Genomic DNA, 12,171 nt, shown 5'->3' with positions numbered 1-12,171 from the left:
ACGGTTTTTAAAGGATGAAGTCTTCAATGGGGAAATCTGGGGTAACCTGGTACGCCCAAAATCCTGACTTGGGGCAACAAATGGCTGGCGTTTGGGTCCTCTTCCCCCTGGCGCAACGCGTGCCACGCTGCTGCTCCAGACCCGGGTGTATCCTGTGCACCGCTTCCTTCCGCGGGGGATGATGGGAACGCAGCGCATTACTGGGAGAAAGGCGGGGAAGGGGCGGCAGGCACTGCAGTGGGCCAGCCATGGAGCCAAGCTTGGTGGCGGCGGGGAAGGGGCGACAAGGTAACGGTCCCCACAGCTATAGCAGTGGTCCGCCGCCGGGTTACTTCCCCACACCCCTTGTGGTGCATTGGTACCTGCCACACGCCCTGCAACCTCCCTACCCCCATCCCCGGCGCGGCTGCGGTTGCTTATCCAGCCGGGCTTTCCACCCTCTAACCGCCCTCCTTTCCCTCCAGATCCTCTCTGACCGCGTCACACCATGCCCCTCAGCCTCTTTCGGCGCTTTCTCCTTGCCACCCTGCTGCTGGTGATCGTCTGGACCCTCTTTGGGCCCTCAGGGGTGGGGGAGGAGCTGCTGAGCCTCTCGCTAGCATCCCTGCTCCCAGCCCCCGCCTTGCCGGGGCCGCCCCTGGCCCTGCCCCGCCTCTTGATCCCCAACCAGGAGGCTTGCAGTGGGCCCGGCGCCCCTCCCTTCTTGCTAATCCTGGTGTGCACAGCCCCGGAGAACCTGAACCAGAGAAATGCCATTAGGGCCTCGTGGGGCGGACTGCGCGAGGCCCAAGGGTTGAGGGTGCAGACACTCTTTCTGCTGGGAGAGCCTAATGAGCAGCATCCCAACAGTGGTGCCCAGAAGAATGATCTGGCATGGGAGTCAGCAGCCCAAGGGGACATCTTGCAGGCCGCTTTCCAGGATTCCTACCGCAACTTGACCCTCAAGACCCTCAGTGGGCTGAACTGGGTCAACAAACACTGCCCCATGGCCCGATACGTCCTAAAGACAGACGATGATGTTTATGTCAACGTCCCTGAGCTGGTGTCAGAACTGATCCTGAGAGGGGGTCCTGGGGAGCAATGGGAAAGGGGTGTGGAGCCCCAGAGATCAGCTGATGCTGTAAACAAAGAGCCAGAAAGCCAGGCAGTGGGGAGTCAGGCAGTGCCACTTCTGTACCTAGGCCGGGTACATTGGAGGGTGAAACCTTCTCGGACACCCGGGGACCGGCACAGAGTGTCAGAAGAGCAGTGGCCTCCCACCTGGGGCCCCTTTCCACCCTATGCTTCTGGTACAGGGTATGTGCTGTCAGCTTCTGCTGTGCAGCTCATTCTGAAGGTGGCCAGTCGGACACCCCCTCTGCCACTGGAGGATGTCTTTGTGGGGGTAAGTGCACGACGAGGAGGCCTTGCCCCAACCCACTGTGTGAAGCTGGCTGGTGCCACCCACTATCCTCTGGACCGGTGCTGCTACGGGAAATTCCTGCTGACGTCCCACAAATTGGATCCCTGGAAGATGCAGGAAGCCTGGAAGTTGGTGAGCGGACTGGATGGGGAAAGGACTACACCCTTTTGCTCCTGGCTCCAGAGAGTCCTAGGCATCCTGCGGTGTCGGATGATGGCCTGGAGGCATAGCTGAGTGTGTGGGGCCATGAGGGGACTGAGGAACTGTGGGTCCAGCCAGCACCCCCAAGACTACCTCTTTCCCAGGCCCTAAGCAGGAGCCCTAGTTGGCTGCAGCTAATTAGTTTCCTCATACCCGACCCTCAGTCTGTCACCAAAGATGGTGATCCAGACTAAATGTAGGGGCTTGGTCTGCCAGCCCCAAAAATGATCACCAAGGAGAGAGGGAAAATGTTGGTAATTCCCTCCAGCGAGAGCAGGAGAGGCACAAGAGCCCGCCAATAAACTTGTCTCTCCAACTGTTCAAATGCATTGTGTCTTCACCAGGACTGACTTCCAGAACAAAAACCTGGAGAGCTAAGAGGCTCTAAGCCTCCTGGATAAGGACATTCTTAGGGCCAAGGGAGAAAGAGGATAGCCCCTCTGGGGAGGAAAGCCCCTAATAGGCAAGGCAAAAGCCACAGCATTCATAAGGTATAGGACAGGGATGGAGGCAGGACACTGACCCCTGAGCCTAGAACAGTCCCACTCTGGACAAGGAAGAGGGAAGTAGGTGCACAGGAAGATCCAGACCCATGTAAAAAACGTCCCACCTTCTTTAATACTTAACCACCCAAGGAGCCTGGTGTCCAACACCAGTAGGGAAAGAGGGCACACTGTCACCTTATTCTAGGGAACAGTCATTTCCATACAGGTGATCCCACGCCACCCTGAAGCCTGGCTCAACGCACAAATCTATCCAGGGCAGATGGCCGGCTCCCCTTGGGCTTGGCCTTCTCTTGCTTCTGCTGCTTCTGCTGCTGTTCAATGTTCTGCTTGACTTTGTCCTGGGAACAAGAGATGGGTTGGAGCGCGACTGGGGATATAGCTCAGTTGGTAGACTGAGGCCATGGATTAAATCCCCAGCACCACCAAAAAGGAAAAAAAGAGAAGGGGGGTAGAGGACACAGGGCCAGGTGAGCAGTGGTGGACTGACAAAGCCCAAGGTACATGCACGAGGTGGGTACAGCCAGAGAGAAATCTGGACCCCCTCCAACGCTATTACCCTGTGCTCCTTGTCCATGACCTTCCTCTTCCTCTTCACCAGGCTCGCTGTGGAGCTGCGGCCCTTCTGTTTTGGCTTTGGCTGGAAGGCAGCCTTGGCCTCAGGGTCATATCCCTGAGGAAGGAAACAGAAGCAAAATCAGCAATAGCCTCAGACTCAGGGAACTGGCAGCATCCACCATTTCTGGGGATAGGCCTGTGCTGGGGAGAGGAAGTGGGGATGAGGAAGGGCCTGGGCACTCAGGGGCCACTCCATACCAGCCTCTCTATCCGTTCCTTCTTTTCTTGCTCCAAAGTGATGATATCAACCGCTGCCAGGGCTCGGGGGTCCAGACAAATGAGCTCTGCAGGTACCTGGGGGTGTCACAGGTGGACAGGAATGGGTAAGGGGTCATAGGATCCTGACACTTTAAAGAGACAAAAGCCAGAGAGACTACTCTTCCCAAGACCTCTGGTCCAAAAGCACCAGGGAGGTCCTTACCCCAGCCTCAAGCCACATGGGGGACACCTGCCCCAGCAAGGAGCAGCTTACCTTGTCTAGCAGGGCCTTCACCTCCCACTCCTGGCGCTGCTTCCGGCTCCTGTATGGGTTGCTCTCCAGGCCATCAAAGTTGGGCTCGGCAGCCCCTGGAGGGAGGAGCATGGAGCCATTTATCTCCAACCCAACTTAGTCCCTTGCCTCTCCCCTGGCTGTCTCAGGGCCACCCAAACTTTCATCCAGAATTCATTCACTAAATGCCCCATGCCCTGGCACACTTACCAGGCACTAGCATGCTGGTAATGCCTCCACTGTGCCCCACCCCCAGCACATCTTCAAAGGGGCAGAACTGAAGACCATGCACATGGCCAGAGAGCCGGTGGGTGAGGTATGACTTTTCCAGGGAGGGTGGGCTGGCTTTGCCCTGCCCTGCCCATATGTTAACGACGTCACCCATTCCTGCAGACAGCAGTCCCTGCTGGGAAAAGGCCAGGTGTCCTGCTCCCTGTGGCAGGGTTCGAGCACTCAGAGGCTGGAATGTCCCTCTCAAATCAAAGATCTTTAGCTGATGATCCAGGCCAGAAGTAGCCATGTACCTGAGGGAGATGGAGAATGAATTTATCTGTTGGTATGGGTTTACTAAGGCCTGTGGTCAAGTCCAAGTGTCAGATCTGGAAAAGACGGTAGTAACCACTAATATCACATTAAACACTCCATTATGCTTCACACAACTCTGTACTATTTTCCTTTTATAGCTGAAAAAAGCTCAGAGAAAGGCAATCTGGGTTAGTGAATGGTCGGAGTTGGAGGTCAAATAAGGCCCATTTCTTTTGTGTCTGCTCTCCTTGTACTAACACCAAACTGCCCTTTCAGGACACATGGATCTAATGACAACAAATGCCAGTATGCACTTAAATGTGGTGTCCCACTGCATAGAGGGCAGTAGAGCAGCTCAGCAAGGGGAAAGAGCATCTGCAGTGGTCAGGGAAGGCTTCCTGGGAAAGGAAGAATTAGCTAGGCTGTGCTAAATAATTCTCAAGAAAGCACAAGAAACAGAACAAATCCAGATACACCAGCACCAGAGTATGCACACAATGAGATGGAAGCAGAGGTTTGTCTTCAGGATTTATGGAAATACAAGGGAGGAAGGGAAAGAGGGAGAAAAGAAAGGGTAGAAAGGAATAAGGTGAGGGAAACCAGGAAGGGATGAACTGTAGGGTTTCCTTAAAGTCAGATTGAAGACCGTAAATCATTATCCCAACATTTATCTAGCAGTGCCAGATCACAAGGTGAAGACCACATGGACTTGAGAAAACCCACTCAGAAAGTAGTGAAGAGCTATGCTAAAGGGCCCTGCCCACCACCTTGCTTTCCCAGCAAGGCTGGTGATCAAGTCCTCCCAAGGAATCATGCACTCCATAAGTTGTTTACTTTCAAAGGTTGGAATTTTCATGTTCATTCTGTTTCTCAAACAGGGAGGCTGAAGGGAGTTCAGCCAGACCAGGGACATATGTTTGCCAATGGACCAAAGAAATTCTTTTTGGCCTTGGCTGTGAACCCAGGAAAAGGGGACTGAAGGTTTCCTATGAGCAGACTTGCCTTGTGATGGAGCCCAATAGAAGCCCAGCTAGACACTTCTGACAACAGGAGCAAAAGACCATTAGTGCAAACCAGGAATGACCAAGGGCTCCTGGGACACAGGGCACGCCCTGAGTGAACCAACAATTCAACTCAGGAGCATATATGCAGGCTCACCACCACCACATACCCATTTATGGGACTCCTGGGTAAACACCAGCCCAACAGCCAGATGGGAGTTTAGGCTACTACTATACTACTACACTTACAAAAAGCAGTTCAGCCTTCAGAAGCCAAGCCAAGCCAAGCCAATCCTAATACAAGCTTCCAGAAAGCCTCTTGTAGAAAAGGTCAGCTTCACCTTTGGAGCTATGAGGCTTATCTGAAGAGCTCCTGAGGGGAATCAAAGATAAGCAGTGATGTCCCTAAGATCAAGGAGGACCAGAGTTGTTCAGCACCAAGGTGCTAACTAAAATCCAGGCCTCAGTGAACTAAGTGATCAAGCTCTTGGCAAAGGAGTGGGTGGCCTAGACAGCTCAGGGACAGCAAGTCACAGGTTAGGCCCAGTGGCCCACAAACGGCAGAAAACCTCAGAAAGGCCCCCTCACTCTCCAGAGCTAGTTTGGCATAGACAGGGAATAAAATGGGCAAAACCAAATCACACTAGTCCACAACAGAAAATTATGGCAGCCAAAGGTGTCGGAAAATCCTGAAGGCTTTCTTAAGTTGGTGACCACTGGGCTTTACCTTTTCCCATGCATTTGCTTACTGATTTCTTTTAAAACAACTTAAAAGTAAAGCTATATACTCTGTATTTAATGCAGAAGACTCCTGAGCAGCAATGTAAAAGGATAACAGCCTGTAGGAAACATCATTCTGACCACAATACCTGACAGGAAGACTACAAACTGGCTATACTGCTCATGCCCACAGGAGACCACAGTATATATAGAGAAAAACACCCGAGGAGAGCCCTGAGAAAAATCCATTAGGACTTCGGAGGTGGTCATGAGTACCACCAAAGTGATGCCACCAAAGCAAATATCAGAGCCCGGGCACCCAGAAAGCACTCAGTAAATAGTGCTTTTGATTTCTTATAATATAGATTGCTGAAGAACTTGGGGGCTGTGTACCTAGCTGCAGGAGTCAAAGAAGTCAAATTTTGGGTGACAACACAAAAATCCTGGGCAAATGGGAGAAGGAACTTTGGGAGTCAGGTGACAATTAAGTGACATATTCAGTGATGGGCACATTAAATCCGGTAAGAGAAGGCAATTGAATAGAAACAAAATGCATCACCTGGTCAATCATTAATAAACTACAGCCACCTGTTGTTTTTGTTGTTGTTGTTTACATAAAATGCAAATGGACCACTACCTAGGGCAGGTGCAATGACTCATCCCTGTAACCTCAGAAGCCCAGCAGAGTCCAGCCCACAACATGTCCTGTGAATGCCTAACCAAGTGAAAGGAATTAAAAGGAAAATACAGATCAGATAGAACAGTGATCGTTTTCATTGGGGTAGAGGGGAGCAGGAATTAAACTCAGGGGCATTCGACCACTGAGCCACATCCCCAGCCTTATTTTGTATTTTATTTAGAGATAGGGTCTCACTGAGTTGCTTAGCACCTCACTTTTTTGCTAAGGCTGGCTTTGAACTCGCAATATTCCTGCCTCCGCCTCCTGAGCTACTATGAATTACAAGCATATGCTACCACATCTAGCAACAGTGACCACCTTTGATGATGTTAAGCCCGGCACTCCTTATTTGCTAGGCACTGTGCTAAACTTTATGTGTCTAAAGTCTACACCAGCTTTATGAAGTCTTTAAACTAGGGCTCAGCACACTGTCACCCATGGGGCAGATCTGGCTCACCATCTATTTCTATACAAGTCATATGCTAGGAACAGGATTTACATTTTTCAGTGGATGAAGAAATCAAAAGAATATTTTGAGACATGAAAATTTTATGAAATTCAAATCTCTGTATCCACAAATAAAGTTTTATTGCAGCCAAGACCATTTACTTCAGCATAGCTACTTTCATACTATAACACCAGTCAGGGGGTGCTGTACATAACATCTTTTTGTCCTTTTTTTTTTTTTTTTTGGGTGGTGCTGGGGATTGAATCTAAGGCCTTGTGCATGCAGAGGAAGCACTCTACAACTGAGCTATATCCCCAGCCTGCATCTTTTTCATTTTTTAAAAATATGCCGAGAATCGAACCCAGTGCCTCACACATGCTAGCAAGTGCTCTACCACTGAGCCACAACCCCAACCCTGTTCATAGCATCCTACTGATTTGCACTGCTGCTCTGTAAACTACAAGTCTCAGTGACACAGTTATAATTCATGGCCTTTGGGCACCTTGCATACATCTATCTCATCACATACCTGTGTGAAAAGATAAATTAGTAGATGAACATTTGTGGTCAAATTTGATGACTTGGAACCAATCTTGAACCTCAATTAAGCAAATATTATCCTCAAAATAAGCAAATATTATCCTCAATTCTTCCCATATAATAGACTTGTAATACAAGAATACCATATTCAGAGCTGGGGATGTAGCTCAATGGAAGAGTATTTGCTAGCATTCATGAGGCCCTGCACCACAAAAAAAAAAAAAAAACATATTTAATTATTGTATTTTTAAATTTCACTGCTTAGAAATTTGTGATAACTATTTTCTCCTCATTAATTATTTAAACAATATCTTTTATTTTAGCTCTTAGTGAAGCAAAACCTAAAATATTTACTACCTAGCTTATTAAAGGAAAAGTTTATTGACCCTGGGCCACACTCACATTCCCACTCTTAGGATCAGTAAACTGTGGCACACAGAAGTACTGTTGTGTGCTCACATTTACATGTCTGGTCAGTAGCAAATCCAGGATGTCTAGCCAGGCAGCCTGAGTCTGTGAAACTAAAGGCATAATGCCTTCCATACCCTTCTGCCCAGCTGTGACTTCTGTTATAGTTTAGAATGTGAGGTGTCCTCCAGTAAGCTCAATTCCTGCATTGAATGTTCAGAGGTGAAATTAAGGCAGAAGAAAGGGTTAAAATGAATAGGCATGAAACTTGGGCTCCTTCAAGGAGGGAGAGAAAATACAGACACAAGTCAGGCCTCATCAAGGTCAGGCTGATTCCTGTTTAGGCAGAAAAAACTGATAGTGGGACATCTGCTGTCTGGTATCTGCACCCCATCAAAAAAGAGACATCGTAACTTGACTGGACCAAAGGGCATGTGAAGAGTTCACGGACACAGTGCCTTACCCAGGAGTGGGTAGGGGACTAGCTCTTTGAACCCTGTAGAGCTATGTAAACCCCTAGACAATAACCACTCTTTGGTATCTCTCTCAGGACCCCATCCCTTTGGGAACTCTGCTTTCTGTTATTCTAATAAATGCTATTACTTTGCTCTCATCCTTGTGGGTGGATTTCATTCTTTGAATTCACCAAAGAACTCAATTCTATGCTCTGTGCTACAAAATAATTAGATTGTGAGAAATGTGACCTGATCAGTCATCCTAATTTGAATGGACTAACTGGTTGTTAACTATAGGTAGTAGGTTGTGGCTAGAGGGAGTAAGTCACTGCGTGCCTTTGGGGTTCTATTTTTTCCCTGGCTCTCGCTTCTCTCTGTTTCCCATCTGCCAGGAGGTGAACAGTTTTCTTCCACAACATCCTTCTGCCATGATGTCCTACATCACATCACCTCAGGTCCAGAGTGATGGAATTGGCCAACCATGAACTGAGACCTCTTAAACCATAAGCCAAAATAAAACTTTCCCTTCTCTAAGTTGTTCTTTTCAGATATTTTGGTCATAGAAATGAAAAACTGACTGACACAATCCCTAACACCTCATCCCTAAATAAGTGACTTACGTGCCTGTAGAATCCACAGCTACAGCCCGGACCCCACCACGATGACAGAGAATCTTTGCCAGTGGCTCCTTTACAGCTGGACTCCATAAAGACACAGTACCTAGAAGTAAGAAAAGACCTAGAATTATTAATACAAACCTAACCCTGAAGTTATTAAACCTGGGGAAAATGGGGACTCAAAGACAAGAGAGAAAAATAAAAAGGATAACTTTAAAGAACTCATTAAAGTATTTTTTTAAAAAGCAGGTCAGGATGGTCAGAAAATCAAAGTTAAGCCAAGAGCTGGGTGCAGTGGCATGCATCTATAGTCCCAGCTATTCAGGAAGCAGAGGCAGGAGAATGACTTGAGCCCAGGAGTTGGAGAACAGCCCAGGCAACACAGTGATACCCTGTCTGAAAAACCAAGTTAAGTCAGAACTGACCATTGCCATGTCCAAGATGGATGACAGCATTGTAAGGGTTCTGAGCCATGACACTGAGTCGTCCAGCCCGAGCATTCAGAGCTGCCACAATCTTCCCTACTGACACGTCCAGGTAGGTCAGAAACCCTGTCTCTGACTGAGAGAGAAAAAGAATGAATGAGTGAGTTTTGACTGCCCATGTCTCCCTTAGAGAATGATCTTCCCAAGGGCTGCCACCCGGTTGGTCCCTATGCTCTGCAGCCACTCACAGCTGTAGCCAGAAGGAAATGGAAGGGCAGGAACTCAAGCCGGGTTACTCGGTCACAGCGGCGAATGCAGTGGAGCTCAATGCCCTGGTTGTCATAGATGTGGAGCCAGCGATTTTGAGCAACAGCAAGCAATGTTTCAGAATGAAGAAACCTGAGGGGACAGAGGAGTAGTCAATGAGGAATGGGATCAGGGGCTATTATTCAATCAGAAATGGGTTGTCTCACCCCCACTGACCACCAACAGCAAGGACACTAACCGGATATCTTGCACTGCCTCCATGACATTGATCTCACACATGAGTTTCTTTGTCACCCAATCAAGGGTAGCCACATGACCCCGACGTCCTCCAAAAGCCATGTGTCTGTTAGAGATGAAGGAAAGGTAAGGCATTAATGTAGGAAAACACCCTGACTCAGATAATTTAAGATGTGCCTCACACAAGCTCCTCCTTTTCAAGTGAGAAGAAATATGTTATGACAAATGTGCACACTCCTCATGAATAACCCATTCATACATATATAGCTGAAGAGGGCACAGGTGGTATAGCTAAGTAAACACATCCACATCTTAATTCAAGAGTCACTGGAGGCCAGGCACAGTGGCACACAACTGTAATCCCAGCGGCTCAGGAAGCTGAGGCAAGAGGATCCCAAATTCAAAGCCAGCCCTAGAAACGGCGAGGCGCTAAGAAACTCAGTGAGACCCTGTCTCTAAATAAAATACAAAATAGGGCTGGGGATGCGGCTCAGTGGTTGAGTGTCCCTGAGTTCAAATCCTTGGTACTCAAAAAAAAAAGAGTCACTAGAGCCTAAGAGTATAGAGTATGGTTCAGTGGCACAGCATGGGCTAGACATGTATGAGGCCCTGGGTTCAATCCCCAGAAACAAACACACACGCACAAACACCAGTGACTGGAATTCAGTCTCACCTCCCAGTTCGAGAGTAGTTAAGTCTATAGGGTCCAAACTGTCGCAGATTCAAGTCAAAGTGCTGAAAAAGGAAAAGAGTAGAAAAAATATAACCAGAGTCTGGGGTTGTAGCTCAGTGATCAAGTGCTTGTTCAGCATATGCAAGGCCCCGGGTTTAATCCCAAGCACCATACACACACAAGAAAATCAAGAAAAAAAAAATCAGCTCCCCTGGGTAATTTCCTCTGCCAAGTCACCATTCCTCTCTTTTCCTGCACCATCAATCAACCCACTGGCCCCTTTCCCTCCACAAGCTCACCTTGGCTGCACTTGCAATATCCACAGCCTCCACAATATCAGCCTGGCGTATCTTTGCTGTGTCTTCCCCATCCTCCCCTTCCAGAAACCTGAAAGTAATGATTACAACTGCAGCAAAGCTTCCTAATATTAGATGGGTATAACAACATAAAAATGAGGAATGAAGCCCATTGTGGTGATGCATGCCTATACTCCCAGCAAGTGGACAGGCTGAAGCAGAAGAATCTAAAGTTCACAGCCAACTTCAGCAACTTAGCAAGGCCCTAAGCAACTTAGGGAGATCCTGTCTCAAAAAATAAAATAAAATGAAATAAAATAAAAAGGATTGGGGACATAGCTCAGTTGTAGAGCTTCAAAGGATTCAATCCCCAGTACAAAACACACACACACACACACACACACACACAGTCAAAGGAGAGTTCTGTAAAGCAGTTGCTGGGGAAGCTCAGGTTGGGGTCCACTCACCCAGGTTCCTCAGCAAGCAGCAGCTGAGAACGAGCAGCTTTGACACTTGTCTCTTCTTCCTCTGCTTCAGCCACCTCAAGTTTGCTTCGAGTTTTGGACTTCAAACGTGTTAACTATAACGTTGATGGGAAGGAACAGGTAAAGAACCAAAGAATATACAGGTTCACGGGAGATCCAGTCCAGCCAGCCTCCACCCAACTCACAGAGACACTCCCAGTCTCAATCCTTCCCCACTGTCTACTGTCCTCACCTTTTTGGATTTGTCAATACGACAGAACTTCCGGGCTACTTCCACCGGGACGGGGGCGGGGCCTGGAAATGGGTCCTGGGCCTGGGATGGGAATGAGGCAATAAGCGTACAGGCTCTGTTTGACCCCATACCTCTCACTCTCAAAGCATAAATGACCTGTCCTGCCACCCTATCAGGTCCTAGGCTCACCCCGGACAAGCTCCGCTGGGGCTCCGGCTTCTTTCGCTTTGGGGGCTTCTTTGGAACCTGAGGCTTCTTGGAGGTCCGAGACTTCTTGGAGATGGGAGTGTTCTTTGGCTTCTGGTGGCGGTGCTCCCCATTTCTCTTCTTTTTACGAGGGGGCCCCGGAGAGGCCCCCGCAGCGGTGTGAGCAGTCTCTTCCTCCCAGTATCGCCGCGTTTTCTACGGGCAGATCAGAAGGCCTGATATTCCTCAGCCCAAGCCCTGACTCCCGACCCCGCAGCAAATAACTTATTTTCCCACTCAGGGAGGTCTCTACCTTCCTCTTGGCCTGAAGTTTGTCCTTCTTGAGTGGGACGTCCCTGCCCGGCCTGGGGGCTGTCTCCATCTCGCCCACCCGAACAACAATCCACGTGCAAAACTCTCGGCAGTCCCACAGTCAGCTTGAGACTTCCGGAAGTCCTTTTCTCTTCATCCAATCAGCGCCGGTCACATCTGAAGCCTCTTGGCGCCATCTTGAGTGAGGGCACGCTCTCCTTTGAGGGGCGGAGCAGGTTCTTCCTAAGGGCAGCATACCCGAGTAATGAAACAAATGCAAGTGGAAGGCCAAGGACAAAGTAACAATGCATTTCCTTTTCTGTGTTCGGTTCCTCAACTTTTCTAAAACTCCCGAGAACAGTCATTTTAGCAGAAGACCGCTCATTAAACAAGACAGAACTAGATACTACATTTCCCGGCATGTATTAAATGGTAGCTTCCGGCGCCATAC

General features: G+C 48.9%; 2 protein-coding genes across 2 annotated transcripts; one reads left to right on the top strand and one right to left on the bottom strand.

Annotated features, from left to right (window-relative positions):
- Positions 1-89: 89 nt before the first annotated feature.
- B3galt4 (beta-1,3-galactosyltransferase 4) lies at positions 90-2,156 on the top strand. Its single transcript, XM_027943700.2, has 2 exons — positions 90-288; positions 465-2,156. The coding sequence occupies exon 2, from the start codon at positions 488-490 to the stop codon at positions 1,634-1,636; it is 1,149 nt and encodes a 382-aa protein (XP_027799501.2). The 5' UTR covers positions 90-288; positions 465-487; the 3' UTR covers positions 1,637-2,156.
- A 42-nt stretch (positions 2,157-2,198) lies between these two features.
- Positions 2,199-11,865, bottom strand: Wdr46 (WD repeat domain 46). Its single transcript, XM_027943691.2, has 15 exons — positions 11,722-11,865; positions 11,412-11,624; positions 11,223-11,303; positions 10,973-11,085; positions 10,509-10,596; positions 10,210-10,271; positions 9,538-9,642; positions 9,281-9,431; positions 9,033-9,168; positions 8,611-8,710; positions 3,425-3,738; positions 3,197-3,291; positions 2,923-3,018; positions 2,666-2,779; positions 2,199-2,447 (listed from the first exon to the last, which is right to left on the bottom strand). The coding sequence occupies exons 1-15, from the start codon at positions 11,788-11,790 to the stop codon at positions 2,343-2,345; spliced, it is 1,842 nt and encodes a 613-aa protein (XP_027799492.1). The 5' UTR covers positions 11,791-11,865; the 3' UTR covers positions 2,199-2,342.
- Positions 11,866-12,171: the final 306 nt, after the last annotated feature.

This window comes from Marmota flaviventris, chromosome 6, assembly GCF_047511675.1.
Source record: "Marmota flaviventris isolate mMarFla1 chromosome 6, mMarFla1.hap1, whole genome shotgun sequence".
Taxonomy (NCBI): domain Eukaryota; kingdom Metazoa; phylum Chordata; class Mammalia; order Rodentia; family Sciuridae; genus Marmota; species Marmota flaviventris.
Note: the sequence above shows the minus strand (reverse complement) of the source record. Positions and strands in the feature narration are given on the sequence as shown.